The sequence below is a fragment of the Alligator mississippiensis genome, chromosome 14 (assembly GCF_030867095.1).
Source record: "Alligator mississippiensis isolate rAllMis1 chromosome 14, rAllMis1, whole genome shotgun sequence".
Taxonomy (NCBI): domain Eukaryota; kingdom Metazoa; phylum Chordata; order Crocodylia; family Alligatoridae; genus Alligator; species Alligator mississippiensis.
The window spans coordinates 40,014,579-40,034,172 of record NC_081837.1 but is presented as its reverse complement, the minus strand read 5'-3'; the positions used below and the strand labels follow the sequence as shown (position 1 = coordinate 40,034,172).

Here is a 19,594-nt window from a genome sequence, read left to right as displayed (position 1 = left end):
CCCCCAGTGTTGTTGGGGGTGTTGATATTGTCTTTGATAAATGTGGGCTGCTGTTTCTAAGCCGCCATGGGCTGTGCGTGCTGGGAAGGGCGGGTGTCGACGGGTCATTTTCAGCTGAAATTTCCTGAGATGCAGCATTCCATGTGCACGGCAGTCAGGTTTGTCACCGGGGAACACGGGGTTGTCAGACTAGAACAGGCTCAGCCGGCCACCCAGTCCCCTACCCCACATCTCCCTCCTTACAACCGCCTCATTTTCCAGCAGTTCCCACCAGAGCCAGTTTTAAGGGACGGCAAACAGGGTGATTCTTTGGGCCCCCAGCCCCTGGGAGACCCTGTTGGACTATGGTGGGTAGGGGACAGGAGGCCACGCCTTCAACCTCTACGCAAAGCCCCCATGCATCTAATGCTGCATCTACTTCTCTCCAACAGTGACCAGAGATTGGTGTTGGGGGAAGGGCAGATGATTGCACCCAGCTGTACAATAGCGTCTCAAGGGAGGGAACTTCCCCTGAACTCAGCTGCTGATCTTATGATGCCCTGGAGGCTGGTAACCTGGTTTAATTTTGAGCCTAGCTAATAAAGCTGCAGCAGATTGACATGAAGGCTGACTGCTCTCTGGAAACATAATCCAGTAAAAGCTGCCTGCAACAGGGAGTTCCACAGATGAATGGTTGAGCAATGTCTGCTTCTGATGTATCTTCACAGACTTGCCCAAAGGCTGGGAGATGGACAGCACACGCCAGGGGGCCATATACTTTATCAAGTAAGTGAAAGGCTCGTGCACTACTGCTGTTTGCTGACTTACGGAGCAGAGACGTTCCTGTTTGCTGGGGTGGGGAGATAGGCTGGTTGGTGTTCCTGCTGATACGCGGGCTGTATGATTTAATAGCTCACATTGCAGTGCTGGGGGTAGGATCGCTCCAGACGGACATGCTGTCAGGGGGGAGATCGATAGCTATCTTCTGGATTGCGTGTTGCTCTGCGTGTTGCTAATGCAGCCCTGTATCAGTTAGGCTGGCTCTCAGTGAGGTTAAATGGGCAGTGCTGGAAAGCAGGCTCATCACTAAAGCCTTGTGTGTACAGCGCTCCCAGGGCTGCTACCAGCCTTGGAACAAACCTGTGTTCAGGAAGCTCGGTAGAGGTTTGGTAGCAGCACATGCAGCCAAGCTGTGTTGCACCCAGGCAGTGCTCTTTGGAGGCCTTTGGTAAATCACCTACCACCCCGAGCAAAATCCTCCCATACTTAAGGGCAAGTGTCTCCCAAACAGGAGCTCTTCTGGAGACAGGACTCACGGTTGTTATTACCGGGGTGGGGTTTGGCTGTCTTCCACCTGGCCCTCCTGAACTCCAGCATGGTCTCTTGGTACCTAAGGCTGGATGTGGTCCAAGGACTAATTCCAACCTGCGTCTGCCCCATAGAGTCTGGCTCAGTCCCTGACTTGGCTCTGATGTGTTGCATGGACAGGCAGGCCCATGGGTGCAGCCGGTGGGAATTGGCTTTGTCTGGCTGCTTTACTGTCTGTGGGTATTTGCCCCATTCTCCCCTTCCCCTGCACTGCCCCCACTCCAGCCGTACACACAGCCAGACCCCCAGAACCGGGCTGCAAGTTCCCGCAGCCCTACCCAGCCTTACTCTCTGCCAAGTGAGGTGAAATCAGGCCACTGACACCATGTATTTCTGGACGGGGGGTGGAATTTGACTCTGAGCCACCTGCCTGATCTTCCCTTAGGAGAGCTGGACCCTGAGCAGGGCAGGGCAGGACTGCCTCAGCTTTGTCTGAGATGCACAGGCTCCCTCTGGCGCTGCAGACTTCCCCATGGTGACCTTCCCAGGTGGTGCCCAGGGAGCCTGACCAAGGTGGAACCAGGAACCATGTTTGGGAACTAGGAACCACATCTGTGCTTGGGTCCTTTGCCTTGAATAGAGCTGCCCGCTTTCCCTCCGCAGTTGGTATTCGAGAGGCAAATGCTCCTTGCAGTGGCTTGGAGAGAGCTCTGTAACCTTGTGGGCAAAGCCAGGCAGCCTAAGCTCCCCTGTGCCTTGCACCCTTGTATCCAGACAGGCTCCTCCATGATAGAGAGCAAACAGGAATCTTCCCTGGGCCCTGGGGACACTTCAAGAGAGCTGCAGAAAATCCCAGCCCTGCTGCAGTGGGGCTCAGGAGCTCCATGGGGATGAGCTCCTGATCTACAGCTGACTCTGCATTCCCGTAGAGCTTGGGAGCTCCTGTCCCAAACCAGGACCAGGCTGTGGTGGGACATGTCCAAAGGCGGCAGCACAAAAAAAGGATTACATTTAAGTAATGGCACAAGGGCTTTGACTCCCTCCAGCTGAGGGTCTGGCTTGGGGCTCTACGCACTGAAGCACCGGCTTCTCCCTTGCAAGGGTTTGGTTGCCTTAGGGTCTCCCAACTCCTTTGCTGCCTCAAGTCAGGACAGTCTTGTTTGTGGCTCTGTAGTGGGCTGCCATGGAAATGGCTGTGACGTCCCAGAAAGAGGATTAGGACTCCGGTCGCGTTTAAAGGCGCTGAGCAGAGTTCCAGCGTCCTCCGTGCAGGCTGTTCCCAATGAGCTCCTCAAGCCCTGCTGCTCCTTGGCTCGGAGGCTTTGCAGCCTGCCCTGGGACAGCAGCACTGATGCAGTGGACACAGCGGGAGAACCTAGGTCCTCAGGTGGTTGCAGCACGGCTGGCACCCACGAGTCAGGCCTTGACAAGGGCTTCCCTGAATGAATTCTTGTTGGAGCCTGAGTTTGGCTTTTAGACCCACCTCCCCCACCTTGATTTCAAATGACCCCTCTCTGGTGATGGAGAAGTCACCACAAGCTGTTGCAATTACCATTCTGGCTAAAAGTTCCTGCCATCTATCACACAAGCTGTTTTCTCACAGGGGCAGGGACTGCTGTGTCTGCTCCATGCTGACACTGCGTGTTTTGCAAGTGAATAACAGGGCCAAATCCTGGACCGGGCTCCCGAGGCACTATGGGAACGCAGATAATAAGGCACTTCCAAGAGGCAGCGGGGTTTCCCCCTGCTGCTGACTGTTTTGGTGCACATCATGGCACCTGCCCCTCCGCTGCCCGGAGAGAGGCTGCATGTCGGCCTGGCGCCCTGGAAGCGCTTTGCAGGGGAAGGTGCAGCAGGAACCCGATCGCATTTGTCTGGGGTTGTCAGCAATTGCAATGGCTTCCCATGAGGTGGCACCAAAGCTTCCCGCAAGCACACCCCGGTGGGATGGGATTTGCCTGCATGTGTCCCTTCACATTCCCCCGCACGTGAGAGTAGGACAGAACCTGCGTGTGGCCTGCCAAAGCTGGAGTCTCCTGGCGGGCGCAGGGGAGGGCTCGCTTCGCCCACTTGTCCTGCGCCACCATCTTAGCGTGACTGGCTACACGCTGTGCTGCAGTCACCCCACTTCCCCTGTCATCTGCTTGGCTTCATGTGGGAGGCTGATCCCTCATGGCTCCTGCGTCGCATGCGGGAGGAGGCCCCTCTGGGAGCCAAGACACCACCCCCAATTGCTCTGGACAGCAGTGACTCTAGCATCCTGGGCACTGGCACGTGGGCAAAGGAGCAGTCACAGCTTCTGCTGTGAGTGGGGGTCGTGGCCGGTCCTGATCCGCACCGCACCGCCCCAGCAGCACCTGCTGTTTCCCCTGGTGCTGCTCCATCCCTTTGCCTTGGCAGCGTGCCGTCTCAGAGCTGTCACATCACCCACCCTGCCCATTGCTGCCCCGTCTCCCAGGGATGCCTCTTAGCACCTGGACACCCACAGGGCTTGGATGGCTGCAGACACCAGCGGGGCTTTGGGGCCTGCTGTTGCCTGGCAAGGGGATTCACGGAGGCGCACCCTGGCCATGGCACAGCCGCCAGCGTGTAGGCATTCAGTGCAAGGCTCCCTTGGCCTGCTCTTAGCTGGCCTGGCACGGAGGGGGCTCGAGCAGCCCCGGTCCATCTGCTGCTGGAGATGCGATGGAGCGGAGCCTTCCCTGGAGCCTCTGCGTCCCCATCCCTGTTCCCAGGGTCTGGGCCCAAGGGCATTAGGGGCTGGAGGGGGCTTTCCCGGCCTCCCCATCCCCGGGGCTGTGCTCCTGGCACCAGGTGTAGCTGGTGGGGTGGGACACCCGCCTCCTCTTGCCTGCTGCCTGCTCTCCAGGCCTCCTTTCCCAAACCCCGGAGGCTGGGGAAAGCTCCGGCTCTAGCCCCCGCCCGCGCAGGGGAGATGCCTGGCTGCCCCCCCCCCCCCCCCCCCGCTAGAGCGGCCCCGCGGCAGCACAGGGTTAATCCGGATCCGCTCCGCCTTGCTCCGCGCCAGCCCGGGCATCACGTGCGCCGCCCCCCGGGAGCGCAGCGAGCATGCCCGGCGCCGGGGAGGGATGCCGGAGCCTGCCGCAGCCGCAGCCCCGGGGCCGGGGCAGGGAGCGGGGCCGGCGCAGGGACCGGAGCCGCTGCACGGTGAGTGCCGGCCGGGGGCACCCGCCTCCGCCGCGCCCAGCCGCACCTGCCTCCTGCGGTGGGCATGGGCATGAGGATGGGGGGCTTGCTGCCAGTGCTGCAGCAGCCGAAGCTGGTGCTGGGTGTAGGGTGCTATCCCCATTAGGCCCCGCTTCCACCCCCCGGTGCTTTGGTGGCAGGGCTGAGCAGGCTGGTGTCCCGGTGTGGGTGCTCCCACTGCTCCTGCCTCCTCCACCAGGCTGCCAAGCTGGGGTTGGGGGGAAGCCAGCGCTGAGCCCTTTAGAGCGCTGCGGCTCTGCCCATCTGCCTTAGGAGGGCACCTGGCTGCCTGGATGGGGGGGAATCTGCCCGTCTCCCCTGCCCCCCAGGCTCCATGCCTCCCTGCCGTGGAGAAGCCACCCGCCCCTGGCTCTGCAGGGGTCTCAAGGGCTACCGTGTGCACTACCATCGTTCTCTCCTGGGGGGGGCATGAGGGTCCTTGGCTACACATCCTAGCAGTGCACAGCAAGGCTTGGGTGCTGGAGAAGCTGCTCCTGGCTTTGCAGGGGTCTTGAGGGCTAGCTACCATGTGCACTGCTGTCATCCTCTACCGGGGGGATGTGGGGGTCCTCGGCTGCACATCCTAGCAGTGTGCAGCAAGGTGTGGGTGCTGGAGAAGCCTTCTGGGTGCTGGAAAGCTGCTCCTGGCTCTGCAGGGGTTTTGAGGGCTATCGTGTGCATTGCTATTGTCCTGTCCTGGGGGGAAATGGGGGTCCTCGGCTGCACATCATAGCAGGTTTGGGTGCTGGAGAAGCTGCTCCTGGCTCTGTGGGGATCTTGAGGGCTGCTCCAGCTTTGGAAGGGGCTGGTGTGCCCCATTCAAAGCAAAGTGCATTGCTCTTGTCCTCACCTCGGGGGCATAGGGTTCCCCCTGCACGTCCTAGCAGCATGCAGTGAGTTATGTGTAGCACTAGGTGACCACAGACCTGTTTGCAATAGGACCGGCCCATCCCCTCCCTCGCTGCTGGGACTCATCTCTGCAATTTGGAGATGGACTTTGCTTGTCATGGCAGAGCCTGACTGATTCAGCACGGGGGTCACCTGGCGTTAGCTGAGGCAGCTGGAGCCTGTCCCTTGGATTTTGGTTTCCAGTTTCTGTCCACACCGTGTGGACAGAAAACATCTCCCTCCCCTGCCGGGATCAGCGGCCCAGGCTGGTGGATAAGTCTCTGGTGCATCCAGGCTAAGGGAGTGAGTCCCAGCAGATTATTCGGAGCCTGTCGGTTGCTGCTGCATTCTGATTTATTTGGGACGCAGTCCTATTCGTCGCAGGCAGTGCATTTAATGTGCACCATCAAGCCTGGTGCATCTTCTCCCTTCCTTCATTTTGTGAACTTAATATGGGCAACAGGAGCTGGACCCCCGGCTCTGTAGAGTCGCTGTCTCTTTGTTCGCAGAGCTGGTGCTCTAGGGACAGGCTTCATCACACTGCTTGCTGCTATGCCTCAGCTCTGATCGGCGTGAAAGGGGAATTCAGCCTCTGTGGCCCATTCACTCAGCCCTTGGCCCCTCTCCTAAGCCAGTTAGTAATGGGGCTGTTGCTTGTGGCTTGTCTGGTGCGGTCACGTGCAGTAGAGATTGGCTTGAACCCAGCAAACACTGGCCATCAAATGGTCTCTTTCAGTCCTGGCTCTGTCTGGCTACCTTGGGGCTTTGTATCCATCTCTGAGCAGCTCCTTCTCCTTCATGGTTTTGCGTTAGACCATGCAAAACCACAATGAGGGAGGCTTATAGTGACTGGGGAGTGCCCAAGCCCCTTGGCCCCGTGGAAAGGATTGGACCAGGCTCTGTATACAGTGGTGGTCCGTGATGCTTTTCACAGCCTGCTGCCCGCAGGGGTGTTGCATTGTGCTCCCAGCTCCTCTGCGGACAGTATGTGCACAGTGGTGTTACCACATCCTTTCCCAATCTGTGGGCATCAGCCAGTCCTGAGATGCGACTGACTCTTGGTGGGACTAAGTCTGCATGAATTAGCACAGCAAGGGTACTCGACTGACTCTGGTAACCGGAGCCATGAGCAGTGGCCTTGTCACTAGTCACATCTCCCTCCCCAGCAGTCGGACAGCTCCTGCGCTCGCTCTGCTCTGATCCCATGGCCTTGGGTAGTGAGGGCTGCAGGCACAGGGCAGGAACACCCTGTTGCAGGCTCCTGGCCTGGGGGTGCCATGCCTGGCAGGAGGCTCAGTGGAAGCAGAGGCCCTGAAGTGAGCAGAAAAGCAAGAATTGTTGAGGGGCAGAATCGTCCTTGCTCTTCCCAGCCTCTCCCTTCTGGGTGTCGGGGTCTGTGGCCTGGGCGAGGGTTTATATCCCTGTGGACAAGGTGGTTAGAAGCCAGTATGAAGCTCCCTCCTTCGTTTGCTTTATGGCCTAGTGACTCCTCTGCTCTGTGAGGAAAGCTGGGTCCCAGAGCTCTGCTTAGCGCAGCAGCAGTGTTTGCAAAGTGCGGAGCTGAGGCTAGGGGCCCTGGGTTTGGTGCTTTAAAACAGCATCTTGTGGAGCAAAAGAGGAGGTGCCCAGCAGAGGCCATTCAGGCAGCAAGGGCTGTGTGTGCCTGTAGGGACCAGAGGGGTCCTAAGTACACCAGACCCTGGCTCCTAGGCCTTGTCTACCTTGGGGGTTTCCAGCATGTTCCCATTGCTATGGCTCTAGTGGTGCTAGCAGCAATGGGAGCATCGGTGTGGACAGGCTGGAGCTTCGCTGCCAGGTTTTGTGGACCATGTCTCAGTACAGCTAAGCAGGATGCCAGCAGCCTGCCTGTACCAGCACAGGGGAAGAGCTTCAGAGCCCCCTTGGTGTGGGCACAGCCTCTGCCCACATGTACACAAGGTAGGCTACTTAGGGGTGCCCAGGAGTAGGGTGATGTGGAGTTGGATTGTGTGGTGGGGGTTTCAGAGAGCCAGATCCCCACAGCTGTGTGTGAGAGGACCCTGGATGGGATGAGCGGAGGTGGGGAGCACGGTGGATCGATAGAGCTGAGGGGGCTCAGCCAGGGGCTGAGCTGAGAAGTGGCTGCAGGTTGTTTGAAGGGCCCTGTCGGCATTCCTGCTGCTTGGCAAGTCTCATGTCTGTAAATTAATTTGTTGGTCCATTAAGCATCCCCTGGCTCCCTAACTGGGACAGTACTCGGCGAGCGCTGTCCTGGCCTTGTGTGATCCAGGATGCTGACGTTGGCTGTATCTCCCTTGGTGAATGTGCTGAGCCTGTTATCCCCAAGAGCCGTGCTGGGCACAGCTTACCCCCTGCCAGATGTCCGCTAGGATGGCTATGTAATCCGCGTGGATCAGGCAGGCAGAAGTGAAACCGAGAGCAGCGGAGCCTGGCTGAAAAGCTCCAGCAGGAAAGGGGAAAGCAGGCCCGTGCTGGACCTGGGAGGCTGGGTGCAGCGATGGTGCCTGGTGTGCACAAGGGGTTGCGCTCTGAAATGCAGCCTGGAAGGTAGATGGGTCTGGAGGAAGCAGGCTGATGTGTGTGTGCAGGAGAGGGGAGGGATTGAGGGCTTCTTCATGTGTGTGGGTGGGGGGAAGGTGGAGGATGGGGCTGGCACTGCTGCCTGGCAACCTTATGCATACCAAGTGGCGGAAGGGTCTCGGAGAGCCGCCCTGCGTGGGAGAGTGCGATCTGGGCGGCGTTTAGCAGAGAAAACGTCTTCCTTTTGAGCATATCATCAGGCCTGGCGTGTTGCTCCGCAGCCTGGAATTAATGATACCCTGTTGGCTCGCTGCATTTTTGCTGGAGCCAGGCAGAATGAGATCCTTAGGAGGAGGGGGATGGCTCCCCTCCCCTCCCCGCCTCCAGTTACAAGGAAATCTGAATTAATTACCTCCCGTTTCCCCAGCGGTCCATGTGTGGCTGTCAGAGCTCCCACATAACCGGCTCTGCCAGGCACAGCAGCCCAGAGGGGACACGGCATTGTCTCTTAGGAGGGGCTGCTACAGCTGCTCTTCCCAGCCTCCTGCCACTCTGGGATCATCTTGGAGAGGGGGGGGTGAGGGTTTGGGCCTCCGGAGATCGAGGCAATAAGGATGCATATTTCCCTGTGGGAAATGGAGCTTCCAAGCCATTCCAGTCCCGTTATAGGCATCCTGCCAAGGCATTTAAGAGCAAGAATAATATAGTCAAACAAATCTACAGCTACCAACTTGACACTGCCCAGCCTGCTACCAGCCTCAGCCACTTGGCGCTTTGTGCCCATGGCCTGGATAAACCTTGGACCCTCCAACATTCAGGACCCAGTCCCTTGAACAAAGGGAGAATATTGCCTCCCTCTTGGCAGTATAGAGCCTATGGTGCATAGTTGAGCCATGCTGATTTGTGTCCAGGAGAGGGCTGTAGTGGGCACCTGTAAGTACAAATTCCTTAGAGATCTGTAGGCAGGCAAAGTGGGTAGCAGGCAAAGTGTAGGCAGGTAAATGTGATCTCTTTTACTAATCCAACTAAAGAGCTGGAAAAATTGGCACGCTTTCAGGCTCAAACACCCTTCTTTAGGCATACGGAGACTCTTGGGCATAGGGAGGCATAGGAGGCCTATGCCTGAAGAAGGGTGTTTGTGCCCAGAAGCTTGCAAGGAACAAGTTTTCCAGCTATTTAGTTGGTCTAATAAAAGAGATCACATTTACCCAAAGAAACTTGTCTGCCCATTTCCTTAGACCAACACCCTAGAGTCCTGTATGCTTCTGTCCTGTCTTTCACCTCAAAGCACTTTACAGCCACGATTGAATTAAGCTTCATGGTCCCATCTGGAGCAGATTTTGCTGGCTCTTTTAGACTGTCTGGTTCTCCAAACCTGGGCCTAACCTTAGGGTCCTCCACCAGAAGCCTGCTTTACCTTTTTGGGGGAGGGGGGCTTCTGTTTCCTTCCCCTTCCTCCCCCCACATTTTGGCTCCATGGATGCCATGTCCCTAGGACATGAGGATGATCAAAATCCTTGAAAATCAAGGCTTTTCTTCACAGGTGTTGCCAAAGACACCTGAGGTTGGACAGCTCGCACCCAGGGCTGCAAAGAATGGGTGGCAAAGTCGGGATTAGGAAACTGAGCTGCAGCAGAGAGGGGACAGAGGTATTAACCAGACACTCAAGACTTCTAATAAAAAAAACAACAAATGAAACAGGCAGCAAATACTAAAACCCAATTAGACAGAAGAGTCTTTGCGAGTCAGGTGGGGGTCAGGTGAGCGTGCAGCAGACAGCAGCTGGGAGTCTGCCCCAGGCCTGTCCATAAGTAAAGCAAATCCCTTCAAATGATGGGAGTTACCATTTTCTTCTGGAGTGACAGGCATTTTAGTGGGACCTGAGATTTTATAATGGGGCACACCAAACGGGACTCCCTCCTCCCATGGCCGTGAACCTGCAGGTCCCTTGGGCATGAGCAGCATCTATCTCGCGTGTCCCTAGCTCTCGGGTCCAGGAAGGGATGGAGATGAAAACCACGTGTTCGTCGTGGCCCGGAGAACGCAGAGGACAACGTGGGGCTGCAGTTGGGAGGCAGACACGGCTGATTTATCTGAGACGAGGTGCAAGGAGAAGCCGGGTTTTGCTCGGGAAGTGCGTGGCATGCGTTTTAGCCGCTGCGCCGGGTAATCTTTGACCTTGCTGCGAAGCCACGTTTGCCTGCTGAGTTCCCATGGTAACCGCAGGGTAGCAGGCATTGGCCTCTGAACAGCGCAGGGGAGAGAAGGAAGAAGGGCTGATGGCGAAAGGCTGAGAGCGAGCGGGAGAGGTGGGAAGAGCCCTGTGCTTTGCCAGTGCTGGTGTCCAGCTAGGAGACAATGAGGCCAGAAAGGCAGGGGGAGCAGAGAGCTGTGCCTGGGTTGAGGGCATCACATGCGGGCTTTCCATTGCTGAGGAACCCTGCTCTCCATCACAGCGAGGCACCGAAGCCTTCTCCCTGGGGAAGTCCAGGCCTGTGGCACCTTTGCAGGCGTTTGGTGCCTCACAGGCCCTTTGCTGACCACCTGATGGGATGTATATGATAGAGGATGTATACACATAACGTGCACGCGCGCTCGCTCTCTCTCTCTCTCTCTCTCTCATATAAAATTTTAATAAAAATAAAAATATCTGGTGGGAAGCCCCTGGGAGCATGCCACCAAAGGATCCTCCTGGGAATGTGACCAGGGGCCCGGGGAAGGCTGCAGCAGGTGGCTAGTGGTGCCCTTGCAGCCTGCCTCTGGGCAGTCCCAGCTCATTCTGCTGATCCTCCTGGCAGTGGATTGGAGGGTGCCCTGAGGGCTGGGTGCATACATGTGCGAGCGTGTGCCGACCGTCTCCTGGGTCGTATCCACGCCCATCCTGAGCCCTGCTCATTTTGCAGCCCAGACCTGATGTCAGTCAGAACAGAATTCAGCGCAAACGCCATCCAGACATATGCATTATGGCTTAATCCTCTCCAGTGCCTGGCGCAGCTTGCTTAACTCTTAGTAGCCCGGCTGCGTGGCTGCTACTGTGCACATCTTTGCTTTCCAAGGTCCCTGGAACTGCCCGGTGCAGCTGGGGGACTACAGGGTGGGGCTGCTGCTTGGGTTTGGAGACCGAGTCTCTCTCCTGTAGGGAAGGAACCCCCCCTTCCTGCTCTGGCCCATCATCTTGTGTTACTTTCCAGGGGCTGGAGGCAGCCACTGCCCTGCCTTTATTCAGACCTTTGCACAGCTTGTTTCTTTCTCTTTCTTTTCTGTTGTGTTCCCAAATCTGACTTGCAGCTGCGTGGAGTTGGGAATCACCATCTGGCTCGTTGCATATAGGGGAACCTCCTGCAGAAGCATGTGCTACCTCCTGGTTTTCCCTTCCTGACCAGAGTACCTGCTTTACCTGCCACCACGGTGCCACCTGTTGTAGGCTTGTGGCTGCTGGGAGCAGGGACCACGGCTGTCTGCCAAAGCTTGAAAACATGACCCAGGCATCTCCCAGTGGCTCAGAGCCCAGGAGATGGGGAAACCCTTGAACTATTCTTCTTTTAAGGCTTTGTGGTTTCTGTGCCCATCTCATGACTGCAGAAGAGTGCGTGGGTTTGAAATTGTTTGGGGTGGCCCCACTGCCTGCTCTGCCTCGGCTCTGTAAGAGCATGTCCTCGTACATCGCAGGCCAGCTCCTCAGGGGCCTGTTTCTGCCTCTTGTAGCTACTCTGCAGTGCAGCCAGTTCTCAGCCACTTCTTGGATGCCGCTCTCCCAGCTTCTCCTCCCTCCATCCCTTCCACCTGCTGCGGACTTGCGGGAGGGGTCTGCCTGCAGCTGATTGATATGCAGCCCCGGTGCTGTGCACTGCAGGCAGAGACTCCTGCTGGGATGGAGTCTGTCTCTCCGAGCTGGGTTGATCTCCATGCAGGGAGGAGCTGTTTCTGGAGAGTGGAAGGAAGAGGACGGGAGCTGTGTTTCGAGGTGACCTGCGGGGGTAGGAGAGGGAGCTTGGGGCCTTCACTGTGAGGATGACTGCAGTTTGGGGCTTTTTTCCTGCTTGTTTGTTATGCTACAAATTCAGGTCTCATCCGCGGTGTTCCTTATTTAGGAGGACGTGAAGGTCTGGCAGGGTTTGGATGCTGGCGACAGCCAGGAAGTGAAACCTGATCGAAGGGCGAGGGGAAGCGAATTTTCCTTGGGTGGCTTAATGCTTTGCCTGGTCCCCAGCCAATACCTGTTTGACTCCAAGGCTGGCTTCCTGCAGAGAGCCTGGAGGTCCAGGAGCTGGATGCAGGACTCCCTAGGCCAGGTGCCCTGGCCCGGGTGACCTGCCACAGCAGGGTAGATGGTCAGAGGGGTCCTTCACAGCCTTAATCTGTGCATCTACAAAAGCTCTTCAAAACCGATTCAGCACCGCCAACGCCTCCATTACGGGATGAGACAGCTTCTCATCCACGTTCCTGGCTCCTCCTGGGGGACCTGTGTTTGAAACCAGGAGAGTCGGAGCCTGGACGTTGTGAAAGCAAACAAATGCTTGGAGAACTGCCTCTCCCTGTCCCCTCTGTGCTTATCCCTGTTCTTGCCTCCCTGTTTACGGCCAGTCCTGCATGTCAGGAAACCAGCATTGTCAGTCCCAGCTGCACGGACCTGCTGGGTGGCCCTGGGGGCAGGCTCCCTCCCTTCTCCTACCATGTTTTCCCCACCGGTAAGTTGAGGAGGAGGCCCTCTGTGCAGAGAGGGGTCTGCAAGATGCTGCTGAGATCCTGTCCTGGGAGCAACCTAAGCTGAACTTGTAATGAAGTCCCTGGAGTCCACCGCTGCCCTGTGTCTGCTTTTCCTTGTCCCCTTCCCACCCCTCCTGAGTGGGAGGAAGTGGCAAACCCCAACACAGTTGCTGGAAAATGAATCTTTTCTCTCTGTCCTCTCCATGCCTGGCCTGCAGGGATGTCTCTCATGGGTGGGAATCCTTGCTTCAGGCAACACCTGCCATTGGGACAAAATTGTACCCCATCCACCCAAAGTGAAAGGAAGCATTTTTAGTCTCAGTAGGATGATGAAGTGGAAGTGAGTGGGCCCTGGGGACCAGCTGAGAGACAGCTGGTCATATCTGGGGGGGTGGGAGCATTACGTCAGGGCCTTGGCCCTATGTCTGGGGCCCGGCTTCCCTGGCACAGAAGCTCTGGTGGTCTGTGCTCAGTGTGCCCCCCCCACCTGCTGCCTGATTGACTCCAGCATGCCTCCAACCCTCTGTTTACCTCAACAGCCACTCAGTTGGGCGTTAATTGTAGGAGCTGGCAAGGCACTAATTAGGGGATAATGAGATGGCTTTTGTGTGCGCCTGGCGTTCCGCACGCCCTGTCGACAAACACCCTGCGCTGTTGACGGAGCAGCTTGGCGCCTCCCCCTCTCCGGCAGGACCAGCCTCCCAGCCCCTGCCTCCTGGCATGGGAGCTAATGGTTCACAGGAGGCCAGGGGTGTCCCATGCATGTGCCTACGGGTGCCAGCCCTCTACCCCTCCTGCCTGACTCTAGAGGCGGCTGCGTTCAACTGGCAGCTCTCAACCCTGGTGTGGGTGCCCCTGTAATCCCTGCTGCTTCCAAGCCATGCTTAATGCTTCTATTATCCCAGAACAATTACAACCAAAGGGTTTTAGCCTCTGCTGTGAGCAGCTCAAGGGGAGAAGCTGGTCTCCATTGAGCTTCCGCCTCCCTCGGGTAACTCCAGGGCTGGTCTGAGTTGTGAGTGCCTTTTGGACAGTTTTTATTCTCTCCCGTCCTCTCCTCTCTGCTCTCCAAGGTGCTCAGGGGTTGAAGCCACCCGTCCAATTGTCTCCGTTTGGCTGGGGCAGGGGGTGCAATGCCCTGCAGGTGGGTGGATGGGATGGCCGTGGGCCTCTGGACACGGCTGAGTGTGGGTTCAGCTCCTGGCTCCACCAACGTTTTCCTGTGCGGGGTTGAGCAAATCTGTTGGGCCTCATTTACCTGTTGTCTGCATCCATGCAAGGTGCTGTAGCTACTCCCTGGGCAGATGGAGCCTTTCTCTACCCTGTCAGTGACCCAAGCGCCTCCCTCCTGCCCACCTTCAGGGGCGTGTGTTGAAAGGGAGCTTGTCTGGGGTGGCTCAGTCAGAGCATCAGTCTCTTAATCCCCACAGGCGGCTGGTGGGAGGGGGGCAGCATCAGCTGTCTGTGAATGCTGACCGCAGCGGGGAGAGCTAGGCTGGTCAGCACCCCTGCTCTGCCCTCCTCCCTCTGTGCCTCCAGTCCCAGGGGCCCCCCCCCCCCCCCACCCTCGCTGGCTGTACAACCTCACACCCCCGCCGCCTCCCGCTTCCTTGCTAAAGCAAGGAGCACGCGCCACTGGCAGGCAGCAGGAAGCTGTTGTTCCTCCTTCCCACCGTGGTCTCCAGGGTTTTGGAGTCAGTGCCGTCTTCCCCAGGCTAACGATGCGGCGCCTGGCAACTCAGCAGGACTGGCAGCGCAGAGAGCATGAGGCTCAGAGCAGCCATGGATCAAAGTCCCACCAGAGCCCTCAGTGCTCAAGGTAACTGAAGGTTGCCCCTGCCACTACTCCCACCAGGTCGAGGGATCCAGTACTTACCCCTTCCTGTTTCCTTGCACATTAGGGGATTTTTACAGGGAGCTAGCTGTGCTCAGCACCGTGCTGGGTCAGCCAGGGCATTGCACTGGTCCTTGTGAGCTGCGCCTGCTGTGGGATTTGGGGTGGAAAGTTTTGATGCTGGCCACAGCCACGGTGCAGGGAGTGAGGACAGAGCCAAGCGCTGAGCTGGGGACTGGTAGGGTGCGCACAGGATGCAGGGGCTCCCTTTGGGAATGATGCTATGCTGAGATAGGAACAGCACAGAGCAGGCTGGCAGCATCCTTGCCCCTTCATGGGGGCTGCACCCAGGTCCGCTCCAGCTGGCATTTTGGGCTCAGTTCTCATCTGCGCTTCTTGGTGCTGTGCTCTGTGTCCTGGCCTGGCTCATCTGGGGAGATCCATGGGATGGCCCCTTCCCTGGTACTCAAGGTGGCCATTGCACAAATGCAACCTCCTGCCTCCTTGCTTCAGAAAATGCACTTGCCTCCTTCATTGGGAGGGCACATGGCCATTGTTTGCAACAGGAGAGGGGAGAGAAGGGTCTGGGGTCTACTTGTCCTCAAACAGTGAGCTGGAGAAGGCAGGAGGGTTGGCTCTCAGGTCATGGTGGTGGTTCTTTGGTTGTGCAAGTCTCAGCACGTGGGGGTCCTGGCTTGTGCCTGGGACTTTGAGCTGTGAGAGAGAGTCACTTGTGATCACATTGGCTTTCACTTGCCCTGGCCTGGTCAAAAGCTGTGGGGAGAGGGGCTGGAGCTGTGGACCCTGAGGGAAGGACTCCTGGAAATGGGGCTCCTGTCCTGGCTCTCTGGCTTTCTGCTTTGCCCAGCCACCCTGCATGTCCATAGGAGCAGGGTCCTGGCTATGCAAGGAGTTTGTGCTAAGCTTGAGCAGGGTGCGTGGGCTCATCTGGGCTTTCTTGTTCGCTGTGACTATTTTATCCGAGATCTCCGGCTTCCTCTGCTCCTTAATCCTGGGCTGTCTGGTTCTCGATGCGATGACAGCCCCCAGCACAAGGCCTTCAGCCACCTCATGGACCAGCAGCACTGTATGGCCTGTACGTGTGCAGAAGCAGGCGGAGGAAGTGGCCTCATCGGGGATAATCCTATTATTGACGCTTGCTTTGGCTGGCTGGTGCGCTCTCAAACCTGGCCAGCACCCCGCTTCTGAATCATCCCCTTGCAGGCTTCCAGTGTGAGGCCAGATTCAGCCTCAGCTGGCACAGATCGGTGGTGTTTCCCCACTGGCCTCTTTCTGTTTTGAGGCCTGTTTGGCTGCTCTTTTCCAGGATCCCTGGTTCGTGTGGCTTTCCTGAGAGGCTGGCGCCGCCTTCCTCTGTCTGGGAGGTGTGGGATGGCTGCTGTGCAGTGCTACATCAATGGTGCTTGCTGCTCTCTTCTTTCCACACATTCTTTCCAGCCTGGGCTCATGCTGGGGAGTGGTCCCATTTGTCCTCCACGGCCAGTTATCAATACACTGGCTTTGCACATGTAGGCGGGCTTGGATTGACCCTGCAGCAACCAACTCTGGCTTCCAGTCAGGCAAGCTTCCTCCTATAGCCATATTGTTTGCCTAAGCTGAAGTTTGCACTCTTCCCGGCCCTTATGGGTAAAGAGCCCAGGGTGGGCAAAGCCCTTAGAGCACTGGTTCCCAGTCTTCTTCCACAGCAACCCTGCTCTGGGTTTGCAACTCCCTTCCTCCCCTTCCAGGCCCTGCCTAACAACTGCACAAGCTAATTGCAACATCCCCTTCCACGGGCTGACACTTGTGCTGATCAGTGCTTCTCTACTGATCAAAGATGTGGACAGAGAAGGAAAACCTGTTGCTGGTCAACCCCCCCCCCCCCCCCCCCCCCCCCGGCGGGCAAGGCTTTACAGCTCAAACCTCCACCCAGGTGGAATTTGATGAAGATCTTGGTCTTTTTAAGTAGGTTTCTTGTGCTGCTGGAGAAAAGCAGAGAAATGCAGCACGAGTGCACCTAGCAGCTCAGATGGTGGAAAGCCAACAAGGCACTCTGCATCTATCTCCGTTTTTGGCATCTTAGGACTTTCCACCCAAGCTCCTTTCCTTTTTTGGAGGCTTGACTATTCATATTGGTGAGGCTCGCAGTTGGCTGTGCTGCCATGGGCATTTTGGGTGGCAAATGAAATTTGTGAAGGTCCCCCAGGGAGTCCTGGCAAACCTTGGGACTGACCCCACTCTCCCCCAAATCTCTGGAGTCTTAGTCCCCGTCCCTTTCTGATCTGCACATCTGTTTTTTTCACATCCCTCTAATAGACCCACGCTTCCGGTTTGCTAGCCCTTTCTGCCGCAAATCTCTTGCAACTGCATTATTAACATAAATTACCAGGGTGCCTTAGTCTTGTGCTTATCTGCTAAATCTGCAAATGCAGTGACCTTTATGTGGGTCTAGCTAGAACTCCAGCTCTGACCGCCGCTTGCACCCCGTCATCTCATCCCGGAGGCCAGGACTTTGAGAGCCGCGTGCAAACTCTAGGGCCTCTGGGCTCCGACACTCGGTTGCGATCTGCGTGATGAGTTCCTGTAGGGGAAGAATGAATTTGTTGGGGCACATCTTTGGGGAGACAAGTCCTTTATTTAATCAGACGTTGGCACTGGCATTTCTCATCTTGTCCTAATCATAAATCTCTGTCCCTTCCCTCCCTTGTAGCTGTGATCTATTATTGGCATGACCTTGTCACATCAGCTGTGGTGGGAAGAGTCTGTTGGGGGAGCTGGGCATCTCTGCGATTCAGAAGCTCCCTGGTGGTCTCCCAATGATGGTGGCTTTCAGAATGAGATCTATGGCAGGGCTCCAGGTGGTGGTTTGTGACCTTATGGCAAGCTCCCCGGGGAGATGTTCCAGCAGGCGCCTCCACTACCAGGGCACCCAAGGATTGCAAGTCCTGGGATCCAAAGGCTGCATATTGTAATTCTAGAGCACAAGATGCATGCGTGCCTGGAGCATGAGATGCTTGTGTGCATTGCTCCTTGGTCTCTGTCTCAGTAGCCAAGAAACACCTCATTAGTGGAGATGAGCAATGCTCACCCAACCATCGTGAGGTTGCAAAGCGCGGGTGGCTGCCGGCTGCATTTAATTTCTCTGTGCTGCGTCTGACCCTGAGGCTGCCTTCTGGGCATTGGCTGTAGAGGATTCGAGCTGAATGAAGGAGCACTGAGTGGGGCCACGAGATGGGCTGCAGTCCGGAGAGCTCCTTACACTGTGTTTCTGGCCGGATTGAATGGGGCTGACCCAGATCTGTTAACGTCAACAGCCAGATTTCCATTGATCTTGTTAAAGAGTCTGGACCCCACATGATGATAATGGTAATGATAGAACTGCCCCTTTTGGCTGGAGCTGTTAGCCAGATTCTGGGACCTTTCCAGGTTTTTTCCCAGAGGAAGAGCAATCGATTGATTTGGAGTCAGATATTTCTTTGTTGCGATATTGGTGGTTTACATGGGACGCATTTCTCTAGGCGTGGGAGGAGCAGAGCAGGCCGTTCTCTGGTTCCCAATTCCCAAGTCTGCCATTCCAGTGAGTCCTGTTCTCCAGGGAGCTCCGTCTCTGCTCCCTCCCTGCTGGCTGTCTCCTGCCTCCCTTGTGTGCAGGCCTGCTGCAGGTGCAGCCGGACGAGGCCCTAGCCTTGCATTTGCTGTCAGACCCAGGGCAGCCTCTCCTGCTGTGCGGGTTCAGGCTGTGCTTAGCTGCCCCATGCCTCTCTTGCTTGAGCTTTTGCTACCGCAACAGGCTTAATGGTTCCTTTTACTGAGCTTGAATGAAGGATGGTTAGAATACCCCTCTGCTTTAACCAGCTCTGGGACTGTGCAGCCTGCTCCCTCATGTTGCAATACTTACCCATCCACAGGGTGGGAGGGAGCATGAATGGGAGTGACCAGGTAGCTGGTTGATGGGGATGATCCTGCCTCAGGAAGGGGGTTGGATGGGGTTGAACTAGATGATATCTGGAGGTCCCTTCCAGCCCATCTTCTCTGTGGCCTGTTGCGGCGGCTGCCAGCCTAAACCTTGTCTTCTGTAGTAGCTGCTGTTAAAGAAAATCTTTCCTTCCTCGTGGAAGAGGCACTTCATTTAGCAGCCTGTTTATGGCCACAGATGGAAGCCCCTGAGGCTGGCTTGTGCCACTTGGGAGCTGTACCGAGCTGCTTGCAAACCTTAGGTCTTCTGTCTTGTCCCCTGCAGTGATCTGTATGACCTGCTCTCTGCTTCTGGAGGCAACATTTCACAGTGCCCATTTATGTACTTTTGCCTCTGCCTCGCTTGCTGAGAGTCCTGGCCCCATGTTTTTCAGGTGGGACAGAGGAGCGTGAGGCAGCAGTTGTCACTGCTGGGGCCTGAGACGTAGGAGGGCCATCATTCTCTCACATCTCTGATAGAGCTGGGAATCAAACCCAGGGCCGGTGGTGGGGACTCAAATGGCGTGTCTGCCGGACTTTCTTCAGCCTCATCAGCTGCCAATTTGTGACATTTGGACTTCATTACTCCCTCCCCAGCCCGGGTGGAGCGCTGAGATGCTGCCACAGGCTGGGACAGCTGCACCGGGAACCACGCTTGGCAGCGATCAGGTTGGGCAGCTGCTGGGAAGATGCGCTCCCTTCCATGGAGGCAGCAGGGAGGGAAAGGCACCATGCCCTGACCTGCATGGAGCAGGCTGTAAGCCTCAGTGGCAGCAAGGTGGGGCAGCCATGGCTTATTCCTCATGACAACCTGTCCTGTCCGATCCATCAGCCCCGGCTCGGAGCAGGCGAGCCGTCTCTGGCCGCCTTGCCACAACCAGCTGGCTTGTTCACGGAGGCCGGCAAGCGGCTCCGGGGGCTCGTACTCCTGTGTTCATATCTTCTGTCTCTGCTAGGGGAGGATGCCACGTGCCAGTCCCATGCTGCGCTGCAGGTAATGCTGAACAAGGCAGTGACAAGACACGCCGCATTCCCCTCCCACGTGAGGCTCGCACAGCCCAAGCCTGGTTGGGAACTGAGGGAGTGAAACCACTTGTTAGTCAGCCTGTGTCTATAAAACACTTTGGGGGCCTCAGAGGGTGGGTGCTGGGTGCCCAGGGGCTATTTTCTCAGTGTCTGGCAGGATTTGAATTGACT

The 19,594-nt window shown here is 56.9% G+C and overlaps 1 protein-coding gene across 4 annotated transcripts in view; it reads left to right on the top strand.

Moving 5' to 3' along the window:
- Nucleotides 1-19,594, top strand: part of PLEKHA6 (pleckstrin homology domain containing A6) — a 113,081-nt gene that overhangs the window by 2,047 nt on the left and 91,440 nt on the right. For all 4 annotated transcript variants that reach the window (XM_059717408.1, XM_059717406.1, XM_059717407.1 and 1 more), the window contains exon 3: nucleotides 708-765. In XM_059717408.1, the coding sequence (XP_059573391.1) occupies nucleotides 708-765 (58 nt within the window). The remainder of the gene's footprint in view (nucleotides 1-707; nucleotides 766-19,594) is intronic.